Here is a 27,525-nt window from a genome sequence, read left to right on the forward strand (position 1 = left end):
AAAACCTATTTTTAAAGATTGTGTAAAGTATTAGGTGAAACACCCTGTGTATATATAATACAAATTAAATATTAAAAAATGAAGCTTGTGTACAGTATGACATAGCAGTCAAAATTCTGCTTTTATGCTACCACTGTAGACTGCGTGCTACTCTAATGTTTCAAAACATTCACATTCCTTGTCCAAGAAATTTTTTTCATGTCAGGGCCAAAATTAAACCACTACAGCTCCTAGATGCACAGCATTTCTATCTATGCAGCTAAAGCCAATAAAATGTTATCCACACTGCCAAATTAGAGTACTGCCATGTTTTTTGCCCACATGTTAGGGAACAAAGATGAGAAAAAACTGCACTAGTAAGCATGGAACTCAAACAGAACTTGTTGCCACTCTCATGGCAACCAGTTTTGAAGGTATATATATATTTATAAATTTTAGGTACACAATGAAGAGGCCATTACATGATGTTTTCTGTGGAGACATTTGAACTTCAATTCATTCTGTGCTTAGCTGAAAGTGCAAAATACTTAAATCTTTAATATTCTGATCACCTTCTGATTTGATCCACTCAACGACCTATAGCCACAGGCCTTTTAGCAAGACCGAAAATTCTCTTCTCTATAACTACAAGACAAAAAGGATTCAAATGTGGAACTGTTCCTTTTCAATCTACAGATCGCTAATCATTGTTCCATGACTTCTTTAGTCCACGAGGGGCACACTGTTTTTTTTCCTTTTATCTTTTATTAACTTTTTAAAGTCCGCAGACAACAGACAATAATCAGTTTATAACATGAAAGGAACAACTGGATGAATAAACAACAAACTCCACAGACAAAAAGAAGAATAACAGCTAGTCACTCGGGAGGCAACAGCTGACCACTTCTGAACTTAAACTTTTTCTCTGAAGTCGTCCAAGGCTCAAAGGTTAGTAAAAAGGCCCGAGAAGCTATAGCACAGTACGGCTGACTCTGCTTTTAGAGCTCTCTTGAGAGCTTCCAAATTCATGTACAACCCAAGCACCTTTCACCACTACGAATTCCCCTCCGACAGTAGCACACTTACCATAAAGAGACACGAAAATGTGGCAGGCAGGCAAACTTCTTCCGCATTTTGCAAGCTGCGACTGTGTGAGGGGGAAGGAGTGCGAGGGCAGCTGCCTTCCCCGAGGAATGCGCCTCATCCTCGCACTAACACAATGGATGGCGTGCCAATGAACGCTCCAAAGAGACAGGTGCGCTGTCGAAGCTACGGTCAGTGACCCCTCACGACTCAACTTGCAACGTGTTTTGAAAACAGGCGTGCATGAGCTGCTGAAAGAGAAGGTCCTTGTACTAAAAAGTCAGCCAGACAGTCAAATGGCAATGACATGAAGTGCGTTCAGCGTGGTCATTCACCTTGCGATGCGCCGTTCGCACAAGCTACAAAAAGGCACCAAACGAGGAATAAAGCCTGCTCACAGCAGGCTTCCAAGGCAAATATGGCCTTTAAGTTTTTGTGTCTGCTGTTTGCTCGTAACAGCAGAAGGATGTCGTAATGTTTTATCCCATATTGAAGCATAAAAAGCTCCTTAGTGATCGCCCTATGAGCTGGAGAAAGGCATCCAACTGAACCCAAGGAAGCAAAGAGTCCAGATGCCGACATGCAGCCGTAAGAACCTATGGGATTAAATTAAAATAAGTACTTGAGGCTTGCAACATCCCTTCAGTATATATTCTCAACATTGCATTACACTGCATATTCTGCACAGCTGAGCCCAACCCACTTTCACCAAACTGGCAATGTGAACGGTAAGCTGATCTGCGCACTTACAGAGCGGCGGGCTTTGGGAGTGGTCGATCGATGTCGTGAGGTCGGAGTTCGTGTCGTCATCTCGGGGTCCTCAGCCACGCACGGGGGAGGGTCCGGAGCTTCGGGGGGTCGAACAGGGGTCGGGGGCGGAGAGGGCTTGCGGCTGGGCCTCTTGGTGGAGAAAGAGGCCCCCGTGCCCTCGGGTTTGGAGGTGTTTTTGCTCTCAACCGGTTTTCCATCCGCCTACATTGCGTTGCACAGCAAGCAAGCAAACACGCATCTCATGAACCCTGTGTAACGACCAGACTGTATTCATACTGACCCTGCTTACACTACCACTGCACTTTTCAATATAATCAGCTGAGCGGTCTGCTTCTTTACAACCATGCAACCAATTCCCCTTTTCCCTTGCCCTCAACTGCTTCAGTGTACATGGAAAGATGAATCAAAATGCTTATAAGTTATAATACACCACATTGTGGTCAAACCCTGTGTTTTGTTATTGTAGCATAATCCACAACCAAGTTGTGCAAAACTGAGGCCAATAATTGCGAGTGAGAGTGGCACCAGATTCTTAATTCATTTAATGCGCTCTGTTCAATCAATGTGCCGCTCATAAGGACCAAACATTACTGCAGTTATGTGCAAAGAATAAAAATGTGCATATGTTTGTATTAGACATGATAGAGTTCAGCAGTGGTGCTCTTCATATTTCAAGAGAAGAAAACAGATCCCTGTAAACATGCGTAGCAAGGCCATCACGACAACCTCAGGGGTAAATATGTTCCCTGAAACAAAAAATGACAAAACAAAGACATCTGACCAAGCGAGAGTGACTGTTGACAAGGCATATCACCCGTCAGCACTCCAGCCACGGTTATTTAATACAAAACTAGGTTTAGAATGCTTTTTTCTTTGAATGCAAAAAGCTATGCTGGCGTAACAAAGCACAGTGTAGTAAGGAACTTCTAAAAGATTTTGGCCGCCTCAAATTCTTTTAACGTGCACAGGAGCCTTAGTTGCAGGTCACAGTACATTTTGCCCCTAGTGAAATGTAGCCAGGTACTATTATTATTATTTGGCTCACATGAGAAAATAGAAAATACAAAAGAACAAACTGGAGATGCCACCAAAAAGGAGAGTCAGAAAAGGAAGGATGAAGCAGAGAAGGTTGAGGTGTACGCTGTTGGAAAGCATGTAAGCCAATCGGAATGTTGATGTCGACCAGTAGTCAATTTTTAAGAGCCTCATATCCACTGTACCTAGACAGAAAAACTCGGAACATGCATTCTACTGCTTGGCATTAGATTGTGAAGGCTCAGTCCTCGATGAAATGCAAAAGCATCAGTCTACTAAAATTTGAAATGCATGTTTACAAAAGAACACAGGGTGGTCGAAAATTACACTGACACCATCTGCTATATGATAAACCTAGTAGCCCGGGCATAGCTTTAAGTATGTAAAAATTTATTCCTATGACTGCTATTTCAGCAATTTACTACAGGTGTTTGCCCAGGATGCTTCAAAAATTTAAACTATTCTATTCACATCACATCAACACTTCTACTTAACTCTGCCTTTTATCTTTATTATTACCATGAATAAGACACACCTCTAACAACAGGAGGCTCCCTTCAGTCAGCAGCCATATTAATTCTCATCCTCGCTGTCACGGTATTACATTACTGCCAGTACAGAAAATTGAACAATGCAGTCGGTGACAGTATATGCTTGCTCTTTTCCCGATTTCACACTTTAGGCAGTAAAAAGACATCTTCAGCGTGAAAGTGGAAAGGAACTCACAAGGTTGTCTTCATTGGCATGCTTCACACAGACAGGCGCCCTCCTGGCGTGCGAAGTGCTGAGTGTGCCCACACTGGTGTGCTTGCGGAGCGCCTGCAGCTTCTCCTTGATGTCCCGCACCGACACTGGGTGCACTTGCTGCAACCGGTCCAGCTGGGTAGCCATGTCTTCCGGATGGCTCCTGCCAAAAGCCAAAGCCAAAGCCGCTGCTCTATTTCTCTGCCGTTCGGCACTAGCTAGGCGAATCACACACTAACGACAAACACACACGCACACTCCGTCACCAGCGAATGAAAGATGCTTGAAAGTAATAGCGGGAAGCTTGCTCCATCCCTTCCCTTTCCCAGCCTTTCTTAACAAGACAAAAACAAAACAGTTAAGTTCAAAGACTCTTCTCTGGAGACAAAAACAAACAAGGAATTCTTCCTCAGCTCACTGCAGAGAACTGAGAATACTCCGAGATCACAATACATTACGACAGGTGATCTTGCCTTTCCTATATTTTGAAGCCTGCGATTTGTGGGACAGACGGATATGTGCACCAGTGTTTTACAGTGTCAGTAAAGTACTAAACTATAGCAAGTACCCCATAAGCACAGTCAGGGTGAGTGCACCAGCAAAAACCAAAGGCTCATCAGACAGACTCAAAAGTCAGCGCACTCATGTTTACGTTTCAAGGGCTAGAAAAAGAAGGTCGCATCCAGCTCCTTAGTCAGACAAACAACACCTTTACGACTGGTTTTTGCCCCTTCCTGTATCTCTATGAGGTATACTCTCAGACCCTGCTAAACTCCAAAACTACACATGCTCCGAGTAGCAGCCATCTGCCAAACGCATAAAGTGTAAAACGGCCCCAATTAAATGACACTTTTAGATGTTTATGCCACAAATGCAGCAGACCATTAGGTAAACGTACACTTAAAAAAAAAAAATGTCGAAACAGGGAACTAAATATTGAAACAATAATGAAACAGCATAACTGCCTCAGTCATAATCTTGCCTATCTGTGGATGTAAACACACGCGTCTGCTGTTTTCCTTTTTTGGCAAGATGCACACAGTCACGACTACGCAGCCTTCGAGATGAAAAAAAAAAGGAGCAAAAGACTACTTTATAAACACGAGGTGTTTTGTCACATACAGGAAGCAAGCTGCGGCCGGCTGTTAACCTCTTGAGGAGCTTTCCGCTGAAGGCAGCAGTTCACTCCTTCCTTCACAACAGTCTGCTGCCCCACAATGCCTCGACTACAGAGGTCATCAAACTCCCCAGAAAAAAAACAGATGGTGGGACACGAGGCGGCGCGAGACAAGGAGCTACTTTGGAGTAAGATCAATGTGCTCATAGTTCTGCGAAGTTACTACCGCTGCCTATTCGGAGAAGTAACGCATGTGCCAACTTTCACTCCACACTGTGACGGCACTCAGCTGATCGTCAGAGCAACAGGTGCATATCATACTGTTGTTGGTAATTGCGTGCAACACTACTAAATGTACTAGATGAACTGAACCGTGGTCTAGTTCCTGCAGACATTTATAGTCAGCTTCATAGTTTTGTGTATACCTTGTACAAATATAGAACTTTCAAGTTGCTCCTGCTATGCCCATTCAAGGCAAGAAAGGTTTTAACAGCTGATGCCTTAACTACAGGCGTGTACCATACTGCCATCAGTAATTGCATGCAACACTGCTAAAAGCAAACAATCTGAACCAGGCGCTAGCTCCTGCAGAAGACAAACCAGCATCAACTGCAGAGGGCCTTTTAGCTCGGTTTACCTTGCAGGAATGAAACTTCGTACTCTTCCTACTCTGATCCATGGTAAGAAAGGTGTAAGCTAATCCGACGAGACAGGCGTGTCACACTGAAAAGTAAACCTGCCCAAAAAAAGCACTCTCAATTTATCAGGCATGCTCTATCGCAGCCCTGCACACATATAGCACTGCTGCTGTTTTGATTTGTCGCTTCTGCGAAGCTGTCAGTGTTTGGACAGACAAAATCTTCCTGCCTCCCACTGTCCTTCTTCCACTGGGCAACATTATTTTTCTCTTTTTTTTTGCCCACACTAATATGTGCTCTTCTTCCCCATTACACAGCACACTCTCTCCCCACTGCTATTCTCCGAAAACACCCACACACACAATGCAAGCAGTGTAGCAGCCACCTGTCAAGCAATATGTCAAATGCTTGTCAGAAATTTTAGGCTGGTTTACATTTCCTCGCATCAAGTTCACTGTCACACATTCAAAATTTAAAGCCATTCTTTGTGTTCCAAAGTTCTGTCCTGGTCATTTACTTCAACAACTAACAACAAGGATACTGCAGGAGCTTTACAGGAAGCTACAGAAACTGCTCAAGGTGAATTTTACATAAGGATATGCCACATTTCATTTTGCCTGCTTGCAGTGATCAAGTATTCCGTATGGACTCCCTCATAAGTTTCCCTACTCCCTTGATTATGAGAAGCTGTAAATGTCCATGTGAATGGAATGTGCTGCCCTCAACCCACATTTTATCCCTTTGTGACATGCTGTTCCCAGTGCTATTCACTAACAGCCTCTACATATGCAAGCTGTACTGACAAACAAAGTGTATCTCATGTTCGTTAGCACGCTTGTAAAAGCTGGACACTCAACCGACTCATGAGGGTTTGGCACAGTCAAGCAATCACACAACACTTGGTCTTACTCCTGATCAAACTAACAAAACATAACGGGCTAACAGCAAAAAAACTGTTGCTTTATAAAGAATAACATGAATTCTGAGACTCAAACTCAGAATGAGTATGAAAGATGCAACAGTTGCAGGGCAACCATGAACAACAGACTCTGTTCTCTTGCTGAAATTACAGATTTACACTGTGGATCACATATGTCGAGCAAGGTGTCGCAGAGCATTTTTTTGTAGAGAGAGAGAGAGAATTCACTGTTTTTTTGCCGATAAACGGTGGTTAAGAAGTCGGCGGCGGGGTGGCATAGAGCTGAGCAGGCAGTTCTAGCAAAGCCATTACAATACTATCTTGCTAATTTGAGCTTCTGATTATTCAAACTGATTCACTGGTCTTATCAATGTGAAGTGTATTAAAAGCTCCCTTTAATTTACCTCTAACTCAAGCTCCGTATATTTCTAAAGAACTTTTAGTCCCCCTTCGAGCTTGAATAAAGAGGATGAAGTATAGCATGTCTCAGCTCCAATTTTCTTCTTGGCTAAATTCAGTAAAAAAGCTTGCATTAAGAGCCAGCCTTGCCGTTCATGCTCTTAATGCAACTTTTCCTTCCACATAATAATAATGCCATGCATATTTAGCAATGTCAATAGTAAAACTTAAACTGGGCCAATTTATTCCCTCTTCGGTCATTGCACAATGTGCACATCTGCCTCCAGCACATGGGTGTAATAGCAGTATTGAAGGACTCTGTCAATAGCAACTGAACAAAAACACACAAAGCGTGTTTTGATCCAGCGGCCATGGCAGCGGAAACACACCATGCCTCTCAGTTATCTCTTGGTCATTACACTGCCTTTGTCCACAAATGCCCATTCGCAACAGCCAGGTGATAAGAACTTTAATAAGGGATCCAAGAGCATTGTATTGACACTTAACAAATGGCTCTGCAAATGAATCTTTTGGAAACAAGTGCACAGTGCATGGGCCATATGAGAAAACACATTACCCTGCATCAGCATTCACTGAAACAATGACAGTCAATCTGAAACAAGGCTGAAATTTTTGATGCCGTGGGTTGACCCCTTCCAGAGCATTCCAAAAGTAGCACAGGTATGCACGGCATACAGTTGCAGATTGTCCTATTTTCTTTCCGGTGATGCAAATGAATAGTAGTCTTATGTTATAGCTTTGTCCAGAACGCACAAATATGTTTGTATGCAAACATATACACTTTTGATTTTTCATTTTGATTTCACAACTGGAAGTTCCTTACAATGCAATTTGCGATTGCAAGGCGATTGTGTACTGAGCCACATAAACATCACTTATTTTCCTATTAACACAGGGCCGGAACAAAAATGTTGGCAAAGCAATTAATAACTTCCCCTTTTCAAACCTCTGCAACCAAATACATTACACTGGCTTAGCTCCACAGGAACCGCATCTTTTCTGACACTCAAATACAAAACTAAGTAGCAAGCACCAAAGAAAAGTGCTGAACTCTCATCTCTTTGTCCAGCTTAAAACAAATAATTTTCAGGTAACAAGGACATGACTGATTCACAAGTGCAATATGCAGCATAACCTGCAGCATGAAAGTAAACTGAAAATGTCATGGCAGAGTGCCCATGCATCTTGTCTTTGAATTGTTATATTTCTCACAGGTTTCCATACAGCGTACTAAATAAGAAAGAATGGCAAAGTTACTGATGACTGTAGTCCTGCTACTTCAAGTACACATTTTCACCAAACAGCTCTGAAAAGAACACGATGACATGAGCCCTGGTGTCATCGCACTCTTTTCTTGGTCTATGTCTTGTCTTCACTGTTTTAGCGAAGCATGAAGTACCAACAAGCCTGGATGCCCATCTTTCCAACTACAGAGTCCACAGCAGTAAGCCTACTCATCCCGATATGTAATCATGCTTTTACACGACACCTAACACTTAGTTTTTGCCTAAAGGACACTGAGGCCAACTCCTTTAAATTTTTGTTCTTAGTAAAATATGATTCCATTATATTCTTGTGGGTTGGTGTTTGAATGGCAGCATGAGGCACATTTAGTGCAAAAAAAACCTGAAGTTAGAAAGGAGTATTTTTTCTTGCTACTTGATTCAAACTTGTGACATTACTGATGGCCTCAAATAGATTAGGGACTCTGTGGTCACCAGCTTAAAGAGGCTGGTGGTGAAGTGTAGCCTCAGACAGCCGCACATAAAAAAAGCACCCTCAGCTAGTTTGCGAAAATGGTGCATGGCGGGATGCCTGAACTTGGTCTTGGTCTCATCTAGCCTAAAGGGCCCCAGAAAGGGGCTCTCAATAAAGTTGCGATATGTCTGGGATGTTGAACGACACCGCTTCGTAAATATCCTCCAACAAAATTTTTTTTTAATGCGCTTTGTGGAAGCCGAGTTATATTCAGACAAAATATGAACTTCCGTGTCTTCGCGCCTTTTCCTCTCCTCTCATCAGTTTTCCCATGTCAAAACGGCAGTGCTCCTCCACCGGCCCTACCCACTCAGTCCCTCCCCTACCTCCACCGGCTGCCGGTACGTGCAAAGTGGCTGCGGCTACAGTAGCTGCATGAAGTCTGAAAGAATTTTGCACGGCTAAGCAATGACAACCCCTGGCAGGTTTCGCACGCAAACCCAGCACTGCACGTCGCCACAAGGTGAGAAAGCGGGAATTTTTAAAAATGCACTGTAAATTTCCCACTTGCTTTTGAAGTCCCGTGCCCGGCATGAAAGCTCGGTGGCCTGTACTCTACATAATGCAAGCATTTTAAAGCGAAGCTCGGATACCCTTTTCCGTGGCCCCTTGAAGATTTTTCTCGGTGAAAGCTGCCCCTTTGTCACAAGAATGCAGTAATTGATGCAGGCCAACTGGAATCTGGCAAAAGAATATAGTTTAGATTGACTTCACCAGACCAATCAGTGCATAATCATGCCTGTCTTGTTTCATTACTAGCCACGTCCCTAATCATGCAACCTCTTTTCTCAAACATTTCCGAAATTAAAGACACGCGAAAAGGCACAGACGACTTCAACAATTCCTTTCATTTTACAGCTGTGCACGCCTGTCTCACATGTGCCCTTTGCTACATTCACGTCTTCGTCATCAATCAGACTGTTTACACGTAGTACTGTCAAATGCCTACTAGTGGCAAGCACTCCATGACTCTGTGGTGCGGCAAAAATATCTGCAGTCACCTTCTGTCAGGGCTGTTAAGGTCACAACTAGAAGCTTTTGCAACAAGCACACCCACCCCCTCCCACCACTCCCAACTACACTCAATCTCTCATGCGTGCAAACAACTGACAAAGCATGCAACCATTTCACACAGTTCAACGTAGCTTGCAAGACAGAAAGACAACATCATCACTCATCGGGCAAGATGTGCAACGCAGGTCGTCAAGTCCCGCCGGGGGTTCTCGACTTTTGCAGCTCGCTGCCTAAGCCAGCCATATTTTTGTGCAACTGCTTTTCCCCGTAAAGAGTGCAGCGTTTCTCGTGAGCATTACAAAACGGGGTGGCGACAGCAGTGTGATTCACAGAAAACAATAGAGAATGCACCTCGCAGCGTGACCAGGGCAGTAAAAATGCGTGCACCAACAACGCGAAATGCCACCCATCTGTAGAAAGCATCAACTCCCAACTCATTCTAGATGAGAGCCTCAAGTCAAAGCAACAAGCATACATACAGTAAAGTAAAAAGGTGCCCTGGCTCAGAGTTACACAGCACCAAAGAGGCAGACACGTGTGGTTTAGTGGACACTTGATTCTGCGTGACCTGTCCAATGTTCGATGATGCAGGAAAGAAATGAACTGCTTATTGTGCTACACAAGAAGAAAACAGATGTCCTTTCGCCTCCTTTTCTATGAATACGTCAAAGGCACACTTCAGCAGTTTTTTTTAGCATGTGCGGAAGGTAACTGTATCACCCTACAACACTTTTCGAGAAGCACCACACAGTTAACACAATGCCAATTAATACAAGCAGTTATCCCTTCCTGACCTCCTAACCCAATTTGCTGCGACGAAGAAAATAAATAAGACAATTTTCAAACGGTACCTGAGGCGTAGCAATCAGATGCCAAGCAATGACCCTAATTGGACACAAGCTACCCACTAACACAGTCACAGACTAAAGCAAGACAGATGCCGGATGCCAGAATGGACTCATGGAAGGTCCCTGCTAGCAAAAGCAAATGGTACCTGAGGCGAAGCAGTCAGATGCCAAGCACTGAACCTAGGGACACAAACTACCCACTAACACAGTCACAGACTAAAGCAAGACAGATGCCGAACGCCAGAACGGACTCATGGAAGGTCCCTGCTAGCAAAAGCTAGGTTGTTCTGCTACACACAAAGGAAAATATGCATGCTCTCCAAACCCTACCACAGTAGCGAGTGAACTACTCATTACGATAGGCTCGGCAGCGCACATTCCACACTCCCCACTCTCACGTGAACAAGATGGCAGTACGTTCTTTTACAACAATAAGCAACAGCAAACATGCGTGCGGCCCCGTGCAACCCATTCTATTTTAATTTCCTTTTCATTTTCATTTTTATTTAGCAGCGAAGCCCACACAGATGCAAGCTGGGCACATGTGCTTCCAAGCAACGAGCGCCTATCTGTACCTGGCTGCACGCTCGGCAGACAGCCTGCCGCCAGGTGCAGCGTGTCAGGCGAACGGAAGTGCCATCCATCATGCGCGCTACGCGTTACGTGCGCAGCAACTCAGCTTCCAGAGCCGCCGCTGCTGCTGCAAACCTGCTGCAAACGCGTTTTTTTTTCTTTTCTCCCTACTGAGCATGTACGCTGTCCTCTGTGACCCTCGTCAACGGTACAGTTTCTGGCAGATGCAGGAAAATAAGGGGTCAGAGCATCCTGGCACTGGTTTACACAAGGCTATGCGCCTTCATTTGCTCATGATCGTGCATCCAGAAAAAGAAAGAGGAAGTCCAAAATCCAAGTATATTACTTGACGCTGGTGCATCTTGCTGGCTTTGGCTGAGAAATACAAACTGAAACCAAACATCTGCCCTGATTAAATCGTGACCACAAAAAACCCGACGCATGGGTCTTTACACAGAGGATAAAAAGTTGACATCGTTTCACCATTTACTTCTGCCACAAGCGTTTTAATCTCGTTTGTTAATCTATATAACAGCAGCTAAAAGTTAATTGAACACAACGGTCAGAAAGCAGAAGGCACTGCAGTTTCCTCATTGCTGTGTGAAGTTGATGCTGCAAGCAGTATTCAAGGCAACCACTGCTAGTTTTGAGGAAATGGACACAGGATATGATCAAATTTTGCAGCAACTTTGCAAGAGGAACAGTTAACTCCAGCACATGCTATGCATTTCAATGTTGGTGCCACCTAGGCGCAACCAGAGTAGGGACTAACAGGTTCCTCCTTTGGCTTTTTTGTGATAATCACCCTCAAGGCAAACGTTCTGCCGCTCTACACATGATCGAGCCCAAAAGAGAAAATGGAGACCTACTACATAAGCCTGAGTTTCCGGGGTTCGAACCCGGCCGCGAAGGCCGCGTTTCGATGGAGGCAAAACTCAAAGGAGCCCATGTGCTGTGCTATGTCAGTGCAAATTAAAGAAATTATTCCGGACTACCCCACCTCCTTCTACCCTTCCCTTACAGCGCAGTTCGGGTGTCCACCAAGATGGGAGTCATTAAAAAATGGTTTTTGGGGAAAGGAAATGGAGCAGTACCTGTCTCACATATGGGCACTGCACCCTAAGGGAAGCGATAAAGGAGGGGCTAAGAGAAGAAAGGAAGAAAGAGGTGCTGTAGTGGAGGGCTCTAGAATAATTTCAACCACCTGGGAACCTGGCAATCTTTAAAGTGCACTGACATCATCGCACAGCACAGGCGCCTTTGCGTTTCGACTCCATCGAAACGCGGCCGCCGCGGTGGGGTTCGAACCCGGGTACTCCGGTTTAGTAGCAGAGCGAATTCCTTTTTAACAAAAGGATGGAAAAACTAACTGTGAGCCGACATATTCAAGCGGACCGAACTCACTCGTCTTGCTGTCACACATGAACCGCGCAGTGCCCACTCCCTCCTCTATCCTTTCCAGTACGGCGCGGTTCAGGAGAGACAGATACTGCGCCATTACCTTTCCTCAAAAGCAAATTTTCATTTTATGCATCAACACAACTGCACGCCGACATAATCAAACAGACCGAACTCAATCGTCTTGTTGTCACAACTCAACCACGCGCAGGGCGGGGAGTTGGTTGGTTTTGGTTTTTGGGGAAAGGAAATGGCGCGGTATCTATCTCACATATCGGCGGACACCTGAACCGCGCCGTAAGAGAAGAGGTAAAGGAGGGAGTGAAAGAAGAAAGGAAGAAAGAGGTGCCGTAGGGGCGGGAAGTTACGCAGCCGGATCCATGCCAACGTAGGTTTAATACACGTACCCGAAGGTGAAAATAAATGAGCAGAGGAGGAAACTATAGAGGGTGATCCCATAACATGGGGAACGGGCCCGGGAAGACTCCCATGGTGTTCTCTCCCATGGGAAAAAATGTGAAATAACGGTAGATAGGAAAAGTGGTCGGGCTGAATTAGCACGCATGCACATACCGGCGCGTCTAAACCATCGGAACGTGGTGCGGACATCACCTAGCGGTTGCGCACAAGGACGCTACTCTCAGATGGAGGAGTTAGGAGAGGGGGCAAAGGATTTACAAGCAGCTGACCTGTTTCCGGTTCTGCGCAAGTCGAACTCCTTCCTGCAGTTAGAGCACGCCATAGCGAACACAGCACAAGGGCGCGCACTGCCGTCGTCGGTACACAGAGTCGTCGCCGCCGCCGCGCACTTTTCGTCCCACAACAAAGAAGGTACAGCGAGCGTCGCCGCCTCACTGCCGTCGGACACAACGACGCTACTCGTATTCGCGCCAAAACACGTCTCGGCGGTGAGAGAGGGAGGCGAGCGCACGGCGCCACGCTCGCCGCCGGAAAGCCGGCGGCCCGGGGGCGAAGAAACGACCCGGAGGGCGTCGAAGCTCAGTCCTTTGTTCGAGGGACCAGCTACACGCTGTCAAACACGGCAAGCGCATCCACAAGGGCCAGTCAACAGCGCGAGCAGCGCCGTCGATGCTCTTCTACCGTCCTCATATCCGTAGCTTGTGAGAGAGGGTGAACACCTCCGAAACCGCTCTCCGCTGGCCCCTCGCCCCCACAACGCTGGCGATTCAGCACGGCTGTTCGCGCCGAGATGCTCCCGTTGGCGACCTCCCGCTGGGGGCCGAGGGGAGGTCTTGGGAGAGTTTTGTCTCCATCGTAGTCGACGAGGGCCACTTTTTCGGGGAGGCGGAGGAGGGAAGACGTGCACCGCTAGCACAGAACAAAGCACGAGAGAGAAACAACGGGGAAAGGAGGCCGCAAAGTAGCCGCAGTGAGCTGGAGGTTAGTGCGTACAACGCGGCCGGTCCACGCAGGAGGCCGTGCGGGTATGGCAACAGCGGCCGATACAGGCCAGATGGGGGCAGGCAGTTCCGGGAATAAAAGGTGTGGGGAGGGAAAGCAAAAAGGGACTGAAAGAGACAGTGGAAAAGAAGGCAGGATGAAAGAGAGCGAAAGAACCAGGATAGGTACTAGCGGGGAAAGGAGGGGGGAGGGGGGGTCACTTCGTCACTTGCCCCGCGGCGGCCGCGGGGACCCGACGAGATTTGAGGAAAACAGGGAGGCAGCGGGGAGCTGGGTTTTTTCTCGGAAACGCGGCCCGCCATACAACTGCCACGCCTCCGCCTGGGCCCTTTCTGATGGCCTGGGGGTGGGGAGCCTGGAGGGCACTTGCGGCTTGGCGGTGTAGAGAGATGAGGATGACTCATCGGTGCACGCCCCTCTCCGAGAGTCCTCACCGTTAAGATGCGGCCGTTGTAAGAAGGCGGAGGAGAGGTGCCGCGCGGGACGGCCGCGACACAACACGGCTTGGAGCCGCCGTTTGTCTGATAGCAAACAAGGTTGGGAAGGGGCACACGTGCGCGAACGGCAAAGGCCAACGGGAACAGCTAGGGCAGCTACTTCAGCAGTGACGACACAGCCCGGTGGTTGTCCCCATCGACGAAGCATTGTAGACGTCGCGCGACTAGTTATCTAATTCAAGTTTGGTGTCACATCATTGCATCACGCGGAGGGCTCCAGTCAGACCAGAGCGAGACATTTTCTGCGTGATAGGACTATACTGATCACTGTCATGCGTTTTAATGAGATCAGTCTTTTGGCTGCAGAACCGGCGCCAACAGAAGAAACCCATGCCTATTAGATTTTACTTTGAACAAAAAAACATCGTGCAGCTGTCGTGTGTGTGTATTTCAGAGACTTATGAACCGTTAAAAACATAGCGCACGATGTGTCACGCGGAAAGTCGCCTTTCGGACTCAAGTCTGGTTATGGTTTACGGGGGTTTAACGTCCCAAAGCGACTCAGGCTATGAGAGACGCCGTAGTGAAGGGCTCCGGAAATTTCGACCACCTGGGGTTCTTTAACGTGCACTGACATCGCACGGTACACGGGCCTCTAGAATTTCGCCTCCATCGAAATTCGACCGCCACGGCCGGGATCGAACCCGCGTCTTACGGGCCAGCAGCCGAGCACCGTAACCACTCAGCCACTCGGACTCAAGTCTTGTAGACACCAATGATTATGACGATGATGAATTTTAATGCCACACTGGTAGCTCTGGCCGAAGAGCGCCATGGCACTAGGTGTTTTTGCCACTCAAGTTGGGATCAAAGACCCATTTTCCAATAATTTCACCCTAAGACGAGCCGAGCATCAGGCCTAAGTAAAGCTTGTACCCATAGGTAAAAGTCCCTCTTCTTCCCCATAGGGGAAGAGGGGCGCACATTTTGTACCATATTGTTCCCTGCTACCCAGAACACATAAACGGGCGCTACCATGAACAAATTTGGACTCCCCCTTATGGAGACCCGTGCACGCATATATGCTTGTACCTGGTGTATCATCGCTAGGTACCCGGCGACACTGGGATCGAACCTCGCCCCTACCGCATGCGAGGCGCAGAAAAGCGCACTGAATTGGAACTCTGCACGGCATCCTATGCTATTTTAAAAAAAGCATGCCTCACGCCGGCCTTTCACCCCCCCCCCCTTTTTTTTTAGCTTTTAGCGCAGCAGCTACGAGTGGGAGGGACTGATTACTCACGGTGATTAGCAGTTTATGAAACAACACCTTCTCTCCGCGAATTAGTTAACTGATCATTATCTTTGCGCAAGAAAATCCTGAGCTGGCAAAGACATACGGCACTAACACCCAATCCTTCAAGCAATTATCAGAATCTGCGGCTTCTGTGCTCCAAAACCAAGGTTAGACGACTTGTCACAAAAAACTTTCGAAATCGGCGCATCCTTCGCATCCTAGTGGATAGCAGCGGCTAGTAAAGTGGCTAGCAGACGAATGCGCCGCCTAGAAACCATCGCATTAGCTATCGACGGCAGACCTGCTGTAACTTTCTAGCAGGCCGATGCAGTTTCACACGATCGCAGCAGGTGGCGCCACAGTATTCAGACCTCGCCTAGTCGGCGTGCAGGACGGATTTGAACACGTACAATGAGTGTGACGAGCTTCGCAACTGCTGCTAGGGAAACACAGGCACGCGCAAAATAAATGAACTGATTTCACAGAACGTCCGAGAAATTGCGAAAATACCGTTAAGAGTACGGAAATAGCAAAGCGCATCGACCGCTCCTACATCTTTTTGCTTCCAGACTATAAAACGAAGCGACATTCACTCTCCGATGTCGCAGCATCAGCAGTATACGTTTCAGGATATCACGCCGACGAGACCCACAGCTCGGGCGCGGGGAAAACCCGGAACTGCTGCAGGGAGCGACGGCTTTGCCAAGGTTTATGCAACTACCCCGCCGACGCCGGCAGCGGTTGACAGGTGCTGACGACGACAACGACAAAGGCGATGGAAAGGGGGGATGGCGAGAGAGAAAGGGTATAGCACGCAGCACTTGCAAGCGTTCGCAGGCGCAGCCGCGTCACAAAAATAGCCCGACCCACGTGACGCGCCAATCAAAAGGTAGGAAACGAAATAGGCGAAGCGCAGACGACGCATTCCTGGCCGCGCGGAACAAAGGCTGCTAGCAGACGACGCGCGCAGGCCTGACCTTTTTCGTCGTAAGGAAAGAAAGAAAAAAAAATGCCACATAGCCTTTCTGTAAGCGAGCTAACAAGGGGGTGCGGATCAATCGAGCTATATAATATAGCTCGATAGACCACCTGGGGGAGCTGGAGAATTCTCTACGCGTGCCCCGCAGAAAATGCCGCCCCGCAGCAACGGAATTTCAGTTAGCAAACAGCACTAACGTTAACTGCTATCCCTTTTTTACTTTTTTTTCTCTCGGAAAGCAGGAGAATGGCAGCTCAGGGAACGCTACACGTCGACAAAATGCATTTCGAATTTTTCTCTTTTTGCTGCACCGGTTGGTAATTGCTTTCGTCCAATGCACGTGTATCAGCTTTAATGTATGACGAAATTGCCTCGGAAATAAACTTCCAATTTGGCGCAGTGCGCATAAACGCAAGGTCCATGCGTAGCTACAGCTACAGGTCATGTTAATCGCGTTTCGAAAACCAGAAGCGCCCTAAAAAAGTTAACCCAGCTAGCACGTGCGTCTAACCCTTGTTTCTTGCGGAAGCTTACTCAATACTCTTCCCCAAGCGAAGTGCGCACATAGAATAAAGACGGCGTTATTGCATGTATTTCATTCTTTCGCTATATATTTTTTTCCTGGGGGAGGGGGGGGGGGGGGATTGCAGCGTTCTGAGGAAAACGTTCAATTGAGCAGTTTACCTGGGTTTTGTACCTCTGATACTTTCTTTTTGCCCAACCAGGAATGCAGCGAGCAGAACGACAGAAATTTTGTTAAAATTCAAAATTTCACAGACTTTACGGCGCGGTTCGGGTGTCCAACGATATATGAGACAGATACTGCGCCATTTCCTTTCCCCAAAAAACCAATTATTATTATTCACAGGCTTTCATCGACATTATACTGCAAGCTCAGAGGTGACTGCGTAAGGGATTCACATTGAGAAACTCGGCGCGGCGAAATTCAGAAGAAAAAAAGAAAGATGGGAGGACGAGAGAAAAAAGGCAGGAAGCAAGGGGCGCTGCTCTCAAATGACAGCAACTGCGTCACTACAGCATCCGCACTACGTCAGAGGCAAAGGGATCCCAGCAGGCAACTCGTCAAACATCCATTCTAGTCGGGTTTCCCAAACAAAGCGTACGGCGAGAAAAAAAAACGCCAAGAGAGAAAAGCATGCACACAACATCTGCGTACAGAGCGTTCGCGCGTCATTTTCTATTTTCGGTTCTGCAGTCTCGACCGCCGTGCGGAAGCCAGAGCTATTCGATATTGCATTCCATGTAGCGGCAACAACACCGAACCGCTGCCAATCTCCTTCTGACTTGTCACTTTGCCAGCGTCACTGGGCGCTCTCTGTAAAGCCCCCGCAAAATTTTCCAGGGGCTTTAGCTCCCTCCGCTCATCCGAACGCCATCTGGCGAGCGCGAATCGAAACACGGAACGGCACGTCAGCAAAATGAAAGATGCTGACACAATCACGGAAGCCCTCCACTACAGTACCTCTTCCTTCCTTTCTTCTTTCACTCCCACCTTTATCCCTTAGCTTCCGGCGCGGTTCAGGTGTCCGCCGAGATGCGAGGCAGATACTGCGCCATTTCCTCTCCCCCAAAACCAATTTCCATTTCCTACACAATCACCCGCCGCGGTGGCTCAGTGGTGAGGGCGCTCGGCTATTGATCCGGAGAGTACCCGGGTTCGAACCTTATCGCGGCGGCCGCGTTTCGATAGAGGCGAAACGCAAAGGCGCCCGTGTGCTGTGCGATGTCAGTGCACGTTAAAGACCCCAGGTGGCGTAAATTATTCCGGAGCCCTCCACTGCGGCACCTCTTTCTTCCTTTCTTCTTTCACTCCCCCTTTATCCCTTCCTTCACAGCGTGGTTCAAGTGTCCAACGAGATAAGTGAGACAGATAATGCGCACAGATAATGCGCCATTTCCTTTCCCCAAAAACCAATTTTCAATTTTTACACAATCAGTGACTGGAAAGTACGAGGTCACAAGAGTCAATTAAGCGCGACGGTCTGATGACGACTTGTAAATTGCGAAGCAACACGGACTTTTACGCGACAAAGCTGAAGCGTGGCTTATATAAGATGCCTAAATTCCGTGTGGTACGTGTGACACTCGGCATCATTTTCGACACCACAGGCGCACCGAAGTCGCGTTTTTTGCATCCGCCTCCTCCAACAAACAATGGCCGCAGGAAAGGGGATCGACTCTTTTTTGTTCAGCAGTAAAACGCGGTAGCCTCTCAGTCACCACCCCAGGCTTCACTCACAGGTGGCTCACTCACGTAAGGCGAGCCGACCACGGCGTCCCCTAAATTAGCGGAAGGAACCTTTTCAACTCTCCGCGAGGGCTCAGTGGCTTCGGCGTTTGGCTGCCGATTCCAAGATCCCCTGTATGAGATGCTTCACCACGCGGACGCCAGACCATGAGACTGCCAAAGGGAACCAACGTGCCAACGCCCGAGCATACGCCAATCGGGAAGAGCAGGACGACGGCGAACTGAACACAGTCGCTAGTCGACATGGAGCCATGCATCCCAGAACACCAAAAGAGCCCTCAGGAGGACCTACCCCCCTCCCCACAAAGACCTTAGTAGAGAGCATTCGGTTGCCTGGACACAACTGCCAACTAATACACACCATGATCTGAGTCTACTCAGCAAAAGCTATCGGACAACACACGCCCGCGATGCGGGGAACACCCAACGCTATACCACTTTCCATGGGCCTGTCCAGAATACACAGGCAGCACCAGTAAACAACACATCAACACCGGAGCAATTGGGAGGCCACCTTCACCGGGAGAATTCCTTTGCGACAATAAAGTTGTTCACTCACTCTCTCGCACCAAGGTCGCGGGTTCGATCCAAGCCGCGGCAGCCGCACTTCGATGGAGGCGAAACGCAAAAGGCGCCCGCACGTGCTGTGAAATGTCAGCGCACGTTGAAGATCCCCAGGCGGTCTAATCCGAAACCCTCTACTATTGGTTCCCTCACAGCCCATATGTGTCGCTTTGGGACGTCACCGCACATATTAACCAAATTAAGTAACGAAACTCCTTCTAGTTCCTTTTCTGACGAGGTTTACGTCAAACCATCTAACAGCGAACTCCGTTAAAGCGCTCGAATGCGACAACCGCATATGCTATACACGTCAAGCAAGTGACGAAGCCGAACATACGGCTCGATAAAAATAAAATAGAATAAACTAAACAGCGCCGATAATAAAGTTTATATCTGCGCACACGTGCCGTCTGTGGTCCCCGAGCGGTCCAGTTTACATAGAAACCAAAGCCTTTCACAGCGTTCAGCGGTTCCTCAGTTCGCTTATCAGCGGCCCTACGGTACTGGGACAGGAGTGGTTGCGCGGAGCGATAAGGTAGATAAAGCAATGCCAATTTGAACGCCATCGATCAAAAGGAGCGCCGGCGGGCAGATAGCCAAATAAACTGGCCGTAGCATAGCGCTCACTAAGGTTCCTACATAACATACACCGACTGCATTTCAAAATGTACGTGACAGTCGTTCAAACACTACTCCCAGTGCGACATCGATAAGGAAGGACCATCAAAAAAAAAAAAACAGCTACACCAACATTATGTGTCGCCAATGCGATGGCAGTAGGAGCAATTGACGCCCTTTGCGGATGTGACGTCACTTCTGTTCTGGTGGCGTCATTTCCCTCCAACGGGAAAGCACGTGACAGGCGCGCCAATGTGTGGCGTGCGCTCGTAGGCGTGGCTAGCGCTCTTTCTGGTCGCGCGGTTTCGGCCATGTGTTTTCCCCAAATTCCTTGCGTTGCAGCGGAGACGAACGAGAATGGCATTTTCGAAATCGTAAAAACTGGCACGGACGTTATTTACTTCAAGGTGGGCTACAAGCATCTCGATAAATTATGGCGCCTAACAGGAATTGTCAGAAAGTTAACTAATGAATATTAGTTAACCAGCATGCTAGTTAGCACGTCTTAGCCGCATTCTGGTGCACTACACCACCGACAATGTTATGCAGAAAAAACGAGCTTTGTGGTCGAAATTATTCCGGAGCCCTCCACTACGGCACCTCTTCTTTCTTTCTTCTTTCACTCCCTCCTTTACCCCTTCCCTTACGGCGCAGTTCAGGTGTCCAACGATATATGAGACAGATACTGCGCCATTTCCTTTCCCCAAAAAAACCAATTATTATTCTAACTCAGAAATCCACTTTTCGAAATTGCTGAGAGTCTTAATTATAGGTGAAACATCCTGCATGCATAGTTAAGAGGAATCGTTCTACGAATGCATGTGCTGGGGAAGACCGCTTCAGCAGTATAAACAGAAACATATCCCACTGACTGTGCGCCTTCATACAATGCTATAGTTAGGCTAGAGCTCATGCCGTTTTCTCAGCTACAGCACGAGTTATTTATCGGTGCCGAATCCAATCCCCCGAGTACAACTGAATCGGTAGTGGTAATCCAATCACCCGCGTACAATTGAGTCGGTAGTGGTAGCCTATACCAGGAGTGGGTGGCTAGACAGGCACATAAAAAGAGCCATAAAAAATCTTTTTCGTGAAAAGCAGCAATACAGAGGGGAGAGTGGCAATTGTTTTTTTTATACCTTGCAATAAAGCTGCTGGTAACAGTGAATCCCATTCATGCAGCTATTGCTCACTGTTCCTCTTGCATTACGATGCCCCATTCGAACCTAAGGGAAGCTTTCTTTAGAGGCAGAAATGGGAGGGGGGGGGGGGGGGGTACAGACGTACATATGCCAGAGAGTCGCGCGCCGCAGTTTGGCCACCCTTGGCCTGTACTGAGAAGGACAATGAACCCAGAACCTACCTCTGAGGCCCGCTCGATGCGACCGGTAATCAGACAGGTTGGTATCGCGGTAAGCCAAATAATAAGCTAGGCACGAGATTAAAATGCAGACACTGCAAAGGATAACGCTACCTCCATCTAAACGTCACCATCGACGAATGAATCCCGATTTCTCACCGCGCGCCCCCACAGCCACCACACAAACAAAATAAGACCGGACCGACGTAGCGTGACGTCACGAGAGAGAACAACGCGATGCCGATAGGTAGGTGTACGTACATACGCACCCAGACGCAGGCACCGACAAAAAGATAAGGCAAAAAAGCAGCCGCCGTCGGCCCGCAGTATCACTGACACGAGATATTTCCTGGCGGCGGGAAGAACAGGACGCTGGATGAGAGAGAGGTACGGGCCGCGCTCCTATCACGTTCCCAAGCTCCGCGGTTGCTTTCCCACGGTTACTTCGTCGCGCACCATTCGCATTTGACGCGCACGCCAAGAAGGAAGCAAAAAAAAAAAAGATTTTGGGTTATGAGGCAGTTTTTTTTTTTTGTAACCTCCTTGGTTTACTAGCTCCTCAGTACGGAGTGGATCCCTATAAACTTCATCTCAAAGTTGTTTGCAGCAATGTGAATGGTAGAGCTCTCTCGTCCAATCAGGGCCATGGAACACAACAAACAGTACTTCGAATATCTGAGCAGTGTTGTGCTTTCTTTTTTCTCAAACAATTATTGTAGTATTTGAAAAGGCAGTTCAGGGTGGTGGTGTGAAAGTATAGCGAGCAGTTCACTCGCTGGTTAAACCAGCAGAGAAAGTCCGCGCGAGCATATCATTGCGGATGCTTGCTGCGAAGTGGTGCGCCACCATATACGTAAACATGGCGTCCTTAGAGTCGGCCGAGTCTCCTGCGCGCAGCAGCTGAAAACTGGTGCTCTTTCCTTCCCAGGGATGGAGCCACCAGTCGAGGGGATGAGAGGCGCGTAGGAACACGTTTCGCCGCGCAGGGCGCCTTGACTAGCTCAGATCGCCGCAGGCTTCACAGTGCTGCAAACAACTAGCGAGATGAACTGCAGAGAAGGCAGACGCGGCTGCAGGGGGCGGATGGGATTAGGAAGTTTGCCAGGATAGGGCTGCCGCGCCTGGCGCGCGACTGGGGTAATGGGAGGTCAGTGGGGGAGGTCTTGGCCCTGCAGTGGTGAATGATAGGGATTCGCGCAAAACGGTGCGGTCGTTTTGCGCGAATCCCTAATCATTCACACGCTGCTGCTGGCTGGCAACTCAACTATCACTTTGTTTTTCTTGGTCTCCATCACAATTTTTTTTTTCACTTCACTGACCATTCCATCTTCCATCCTGGAGCTGTACATGGCCTGCCCATCCCCACTCCGGACGCATCACATCGATAGAGGCCCGTGTACCGTGCGATGTCAGTGCACGTTAAAGAATTTCCGGAACCCTTCACTACGGCGTCCCTCATAGCCTGAGTCGCTTTGGGACGTTAATTAAGCCCTCACAAATCACAAATAAAATCAAGCATCACATCGAGCTCTGCCTCACTCCTTATCGTGTGCACGTGTCATCTGAACCATATATAGTATAAAAAAAGCAAAAACCCATGCGGTGCCGTCACGATTCAGGGCGCACAAGAGATAGCGACAGCTGCATCACACCCGGCCCCCTTGCCTCCGTAAGTGCGCCCGCTGACAAGCCCACCTGATTCACGTGACAAGTGATGATGACGATGACGACGACGGACTGTGCAGAGCGCCACCCCGCGGCCATACGTGTCCCGCATACGGCTCAGCTTCGCCCGGGCAGCAGGCGAACGCGGTTGTTTCCTGTTACGACCACACTACGAGGCAGTTTACGCCGCACACAGAGTCCCTCGTAGAGGTGTCACCGCATGATTCGCGCGTCGTGTCACGTGCTGATGCGGCACCAGCACAGCAGCCGCTCGACACAGGCCAACGCAGCCGCAGAGGCGACAGCATACTGAGGGAGCCCGGCGAGAGGAACACGAAGCCTCGGGAAACGCACGTGGTGAAAGACGCGGCACAAAAAAAGAACAGGATCGGTCACGCGCGCTGAAAACAAAAGGACAAGCTGTCGGCGCACGCGTCACATTACTTCCGAGAGGCGCCTCGCAAGTTCCGCGGAATAAACAAAACAAAGAAACAGGCAGGGCGGAACATGGATGATCGTGCACGAGGCTTGAGACCACAAAGAAAAATCGCGAGGCATGTCGATTGCTTGGAGCGAGGAGCTGAATGAAAACGCGCGGTTGAAGACTTGCGATCTACTGAAATTCCAGAATGGGTTGGAAGTGCGCCAAATTTCCACGAACGCAGCAATACAAGTTCGACTCAGTTTAGGGTCGGTTATAATATAATAATAATAATAATAATAATAATAATAATAATAATAATAATAGGTTTTGGGGGACAGGAAATGGCGCAGTGTCCGTCTCATATATCGTTGGACACCTGAACCGCGCCGTAAGGGAATTGATAGAGGAGGGAGTGAAAGAAGAAAGGAAGAAAGAGGTGCCGTAGTGGAGGGCTCCGGAACAATTTCGAACACCTGGGGATATTTAACGTTAACGATTATATGGTGAAAACTTTTTCTACACCTCGACTTCGCCGTGAAAGAACAAGTTGAGGGCGGGGGGGGGGGGGGGGGGAGAACGGGAAGGGAGAAACACACGCAATACTCCAAGAAATGAAAATAAACAAATATAAATGTACAGCAACTTGCGGTGTAGTAGCGAGCCCACTAATGCAAAACGGAACCTTACCTCCCGCGGAGTGCGTTCGTTGTATCCGAAGTTCGCAGTAAATGGACTTGCGCTATTACGGCAAAAAAAAAAAATATCGCACAAAAGTGGTGTTTATTTCTTTAAAAACTACCGTCGAATCACATTTCTTTAAGACACATTTTAGCAAGCCGCTTTCCAAGCTCTGCTGCAGGCTGAAACACTCGCACGCATGCGTACGAGACGGATCGAAGCGTTCACGGCAACTGGTTACGGTAGGTCGGCACCCTCGCCTTTGGTCTTCTACAAAGTTGTAATAAGGCTGTCGAGACAAAGCTATCACTTCGCATGTGCCTCAGCCGCCTGTGCGCTGAGGCACATGCCACCCTGTCGATCCTCAGCCTGCATTCTATATTCATTCAATGTTTCGGCCAAAAAGGCACGACACACCTTTCACGGGCAACATGGCAACGATCCGTTCACATGTGGTTTATATAGCGCACGCATATATAATTTTTTTAAGTAAGCGCGAAGTTATTAAATAAAGAACACAACGCAACTTGACAGGGATACCAATTACTAGAGCACGCAGACCACGTAAATTAAACGCAAAAAGAACGCGGAAGAGCTTCTCGCTCACGAAACAGTCTGGCGCGGTTCATTTGCGGCGAATCCTGCACCCACGGGCAGGCAATTTCCGCCGGTCGGAGCAAGTAAATCCAGATGGGTGTTTCTATTACATGCATATTTTTTTTTCATTCCAGAGGGCTCAACAACAAAAAAATATCCCGCCGGGACTGAAAGAGCAACAGCTTCCCTCGTGACAGCCGCTGAAAGCGATCTCTCCCGCCGCCGAGCATTCCGTCTCGTTTTTCCCGCCGCCGCAGTACACACAGCACGACCACGAGTCGTCGGTCGCGGTGCTCGGGACGCGCACGTTCTCACGCTCGCTTCCCTTGCAACGCGAGAACTGTCTGGTCCTAGCTTTTTATTTCGTCCTTTTCTTTGTCATTAGAGAGCTTTCGTTGCACGTGCGTAGAGCTCTTACGGGTGACCAGTGCGCATGCGCAGAACGCAAAGGGTATGCGCGAGTCTCGCGTACGTACGCGAGATTCGGATTTTTACGTTGCGGTGTTCGCGTCGATTGCATACGTAGCGTTGACAAACATGGCGGCGCCCTGCCCGCCGCTTCACAGCGATAACAGCTTCGTCGCTAATCCCTCGACGCGACATCGTGTTCTAAACAGTTGCATTCGCCATTGATTTGCCCATTCTGACCCTCGCATAAAGTTTTAGGCGACAAATCGCTTTTGTTTTTCAGATATAAGGGCGATTTCTCAGCTGTTAAGCCTAACGATGCAACGCTCCGACGGTTTGACTGGCTTGGCTTTGACTCGTCTTGTCTTAGAGTGGCTACAGCAGTGTCTTCATCTGTCAGTAGATGGCGCTAGGAAGAACGCGCGGCGTCTGTCCCGTACGTGCAACTAAAAGCGGTTTGAAACGACATGCGCGTATGCTACGTAGACTTTTCACGTTTGCGTACGTGAACTCTGTACGTACGTGAAACTAAAGCTCTCTATTCACTCGCACGCCGCAGTTTAAAAAAAAAAAGCGCGCACGACAGCAAGTGGCCGAGTGTTGCGAAGCAATATCCATAACATAATACAGTCGAACCTCGTTAAAACGAAGCAGTAGGGATCTATGGGTTGTTTGTTAATGTAAGCCGAAGAATGGGCCCAGTTTGGGCTCTATACGTAGGTTTCGACTGCTCGAGCAGTTTATCAGAGCGCCGGCAGATGGCGCGATATTCGGCGAGCGGTACGAGCGTTTGACTAAGGTCGGCCTTCCGCGTTTGTTGAAGTGTATGTGCGGCAAGCTTCGCGGCTGCTTAGGTTAACCAGCTCTCCTTGAGCTGGGGCGCTGACTTCTACTCACTATTTATAACTGGCATATCGGCATTGCCGATCAGCTCGCACTAGTTGTCGGCCGCCGCGGGAGTTGGCGACCGTTAATGAGTGCCGTTATAAAAACAAAACAAAAAAACGCTCTATGAAACCCTTTCTCCACTCCGTATACAAGGAAGGCCAAGTCGACGCGGCGAGGGATTAAAAAAAATGATAACGTTCTCAGAAGCCAGCTCCATTCGCGTACACGCGCAATTTACGAGCGATACGCGCCAGTAATAAAACTACTACGACCGCCGCGGCTAAACTATCATTCAAAACCATAAGCTCCACCACGTACAGCTCGTCAGACAGAATTGCCGTAACAACGCCTATTTAACCACTTCGATAGAACTTGTGACATGACCGTTAACGTTCATCTCGTCACTTATTACACTTTCCTTGGGCGTACGGCGTTTGCACTGTTCATTCAATGCCTTCAACAAATCCTTCTATATGCCGTTTCATACAACAGTGATAATAATAATAATAATAATAATAATAATAATAATAATAATAATAATAATAATAATAATAATAATAATAATAATAATAATAATTGGTTTTGGGGGAACGGAAATGGCGCAGTATCTGTCTCATATATCGTTGGACACCAGAACCGCGCCGTAAGGGAACGGATAAAGGAGGGAGTGAAAGACGAAAGGAAGAGGTGCCGTAGTGGAGGGCTCCGGAATAATTTCGACCACCTGGGGATCTTTAACGTGCATTGACATCGCACAGCACACGGGCGCCTTAGCGCTTTGCCTCCATAAAAATGCAGCCGCCGCGGTCGGGTTCAAACCCGGGAACTCCGGATTAGTAGCCGAGCGCCCTCACCACTGAGCCACCGCGGCGGGACAGGTGCAACGCTGTCAAAGCTAGCGCTCTTGTTCGCGCTACTTGCATCCGCGACCAAAAAGTAGTGCGCTCCTTGTGGCGAGCGAAACACATTAAAGGTTTTGCCTGCAGGCTTACTTCATGACACATTTGTCATCTGCTTGATTAAATGCACTCTTAACAGCTGACGACAAGCCGTCGCTTTCTCGTGCCTTAGACCAGTCGGCCACAGAACAAGCGCGGAGTAACACGCCTCCCTTTATTTTTTTCGTACGGACTACTTCCGTACCTTTCACAGCGTTGCACCTGATGTATGAAAAGGAGTATAGTCCAATTGTCTGATATAGCAGCAGGAATACAACACTTCCTTTCAGAACACCGGGGATTAGCACGGGCTCATTGATACGGTGCTATCATTGCGGACACGCCGAGTACAATAAAAAAGCGGCTTTTCTCCCCATCAAAGCAACCCCTTCCAGCCAATGGCGTCGGCCGATTCTCATGAACCTGCGTGAGCAGCGGGACAATGAGGAGGGGGGGGGGGCACTATCCCCTTTCATCTGCCACTGCCTGCATTGCCTCGCTAGGAGGTTCGTGAGAATCGGCCGACGCCACTGGCTTGAAGGGGGTCCTCTGACGGAGAAAAGCCTCTTTTATTTTGACTTTTGTCCGACTAAAATGTATATATAGCAGAAAAGGCAAATGAAGTGAGGGGCTCGTTTGACAAACATATTAAGGAAGCCAACAGTCACCGAAATCAAGGTGCAT

At 48.2% G+C, this 27,525-nt stretch overlaps 1 protein-coding gene across 4 annotated transcripts in view; it reads right to left on the bottom strand.

The window, feature by feature from the left end:
- LOC144110190 (mitogen-activated protein kinase kinase kinase 1-like) overlaps positions 1 to 27,525 on the bottom strand; it is a 92,509-nt gene that overhangs the window by 32,925 nt on the left and 32,059 nt on the right. For 3 of the 4 annotated variants that reach the window (XM_077643029.1, XM_077643026.1, XM_077643028.1), the window contains 2 exons: positions 3,595 to 3,775; positions 1,813 to 2,034 (listed from right to left, as the gene is read on the bottom strand). In XM_077643029.1, the coding sequence (XP_077499155.1) occupies positions 1,813 to 2,034; positions 3,595 to 3,759 (387 nt within the window). In that variant the 5' untranslated portion in view covers positions 3,760 to 3,775. Of the gene's footprint in view, positions 1 to 1,812; positions 2,035 to 3,594; positions 3,776 to 12,986; positions 13,371 to 27,525 lie in introns of those variants that run through there. The other variant, XM_077643025.1, reaches the window with a different exon arrangement.

The sequence above is a fragment of the Amblyomma americanum genome, chromosome 11 (assembly GCF_052857255.1).
Source record: "Amblyomma americanum isolate KBUSLIRL-KWMA chromosome 11, ASM5285725v1, whole genome shotgun sequence".
Classification (NCBI taxonomy): domain Eukaryota; kingdom Metazoa; phylum Arthropoda; class Arachnida; order Ixodida; family Ixodidae; genus Amblyomma; species Amblyomma americanum.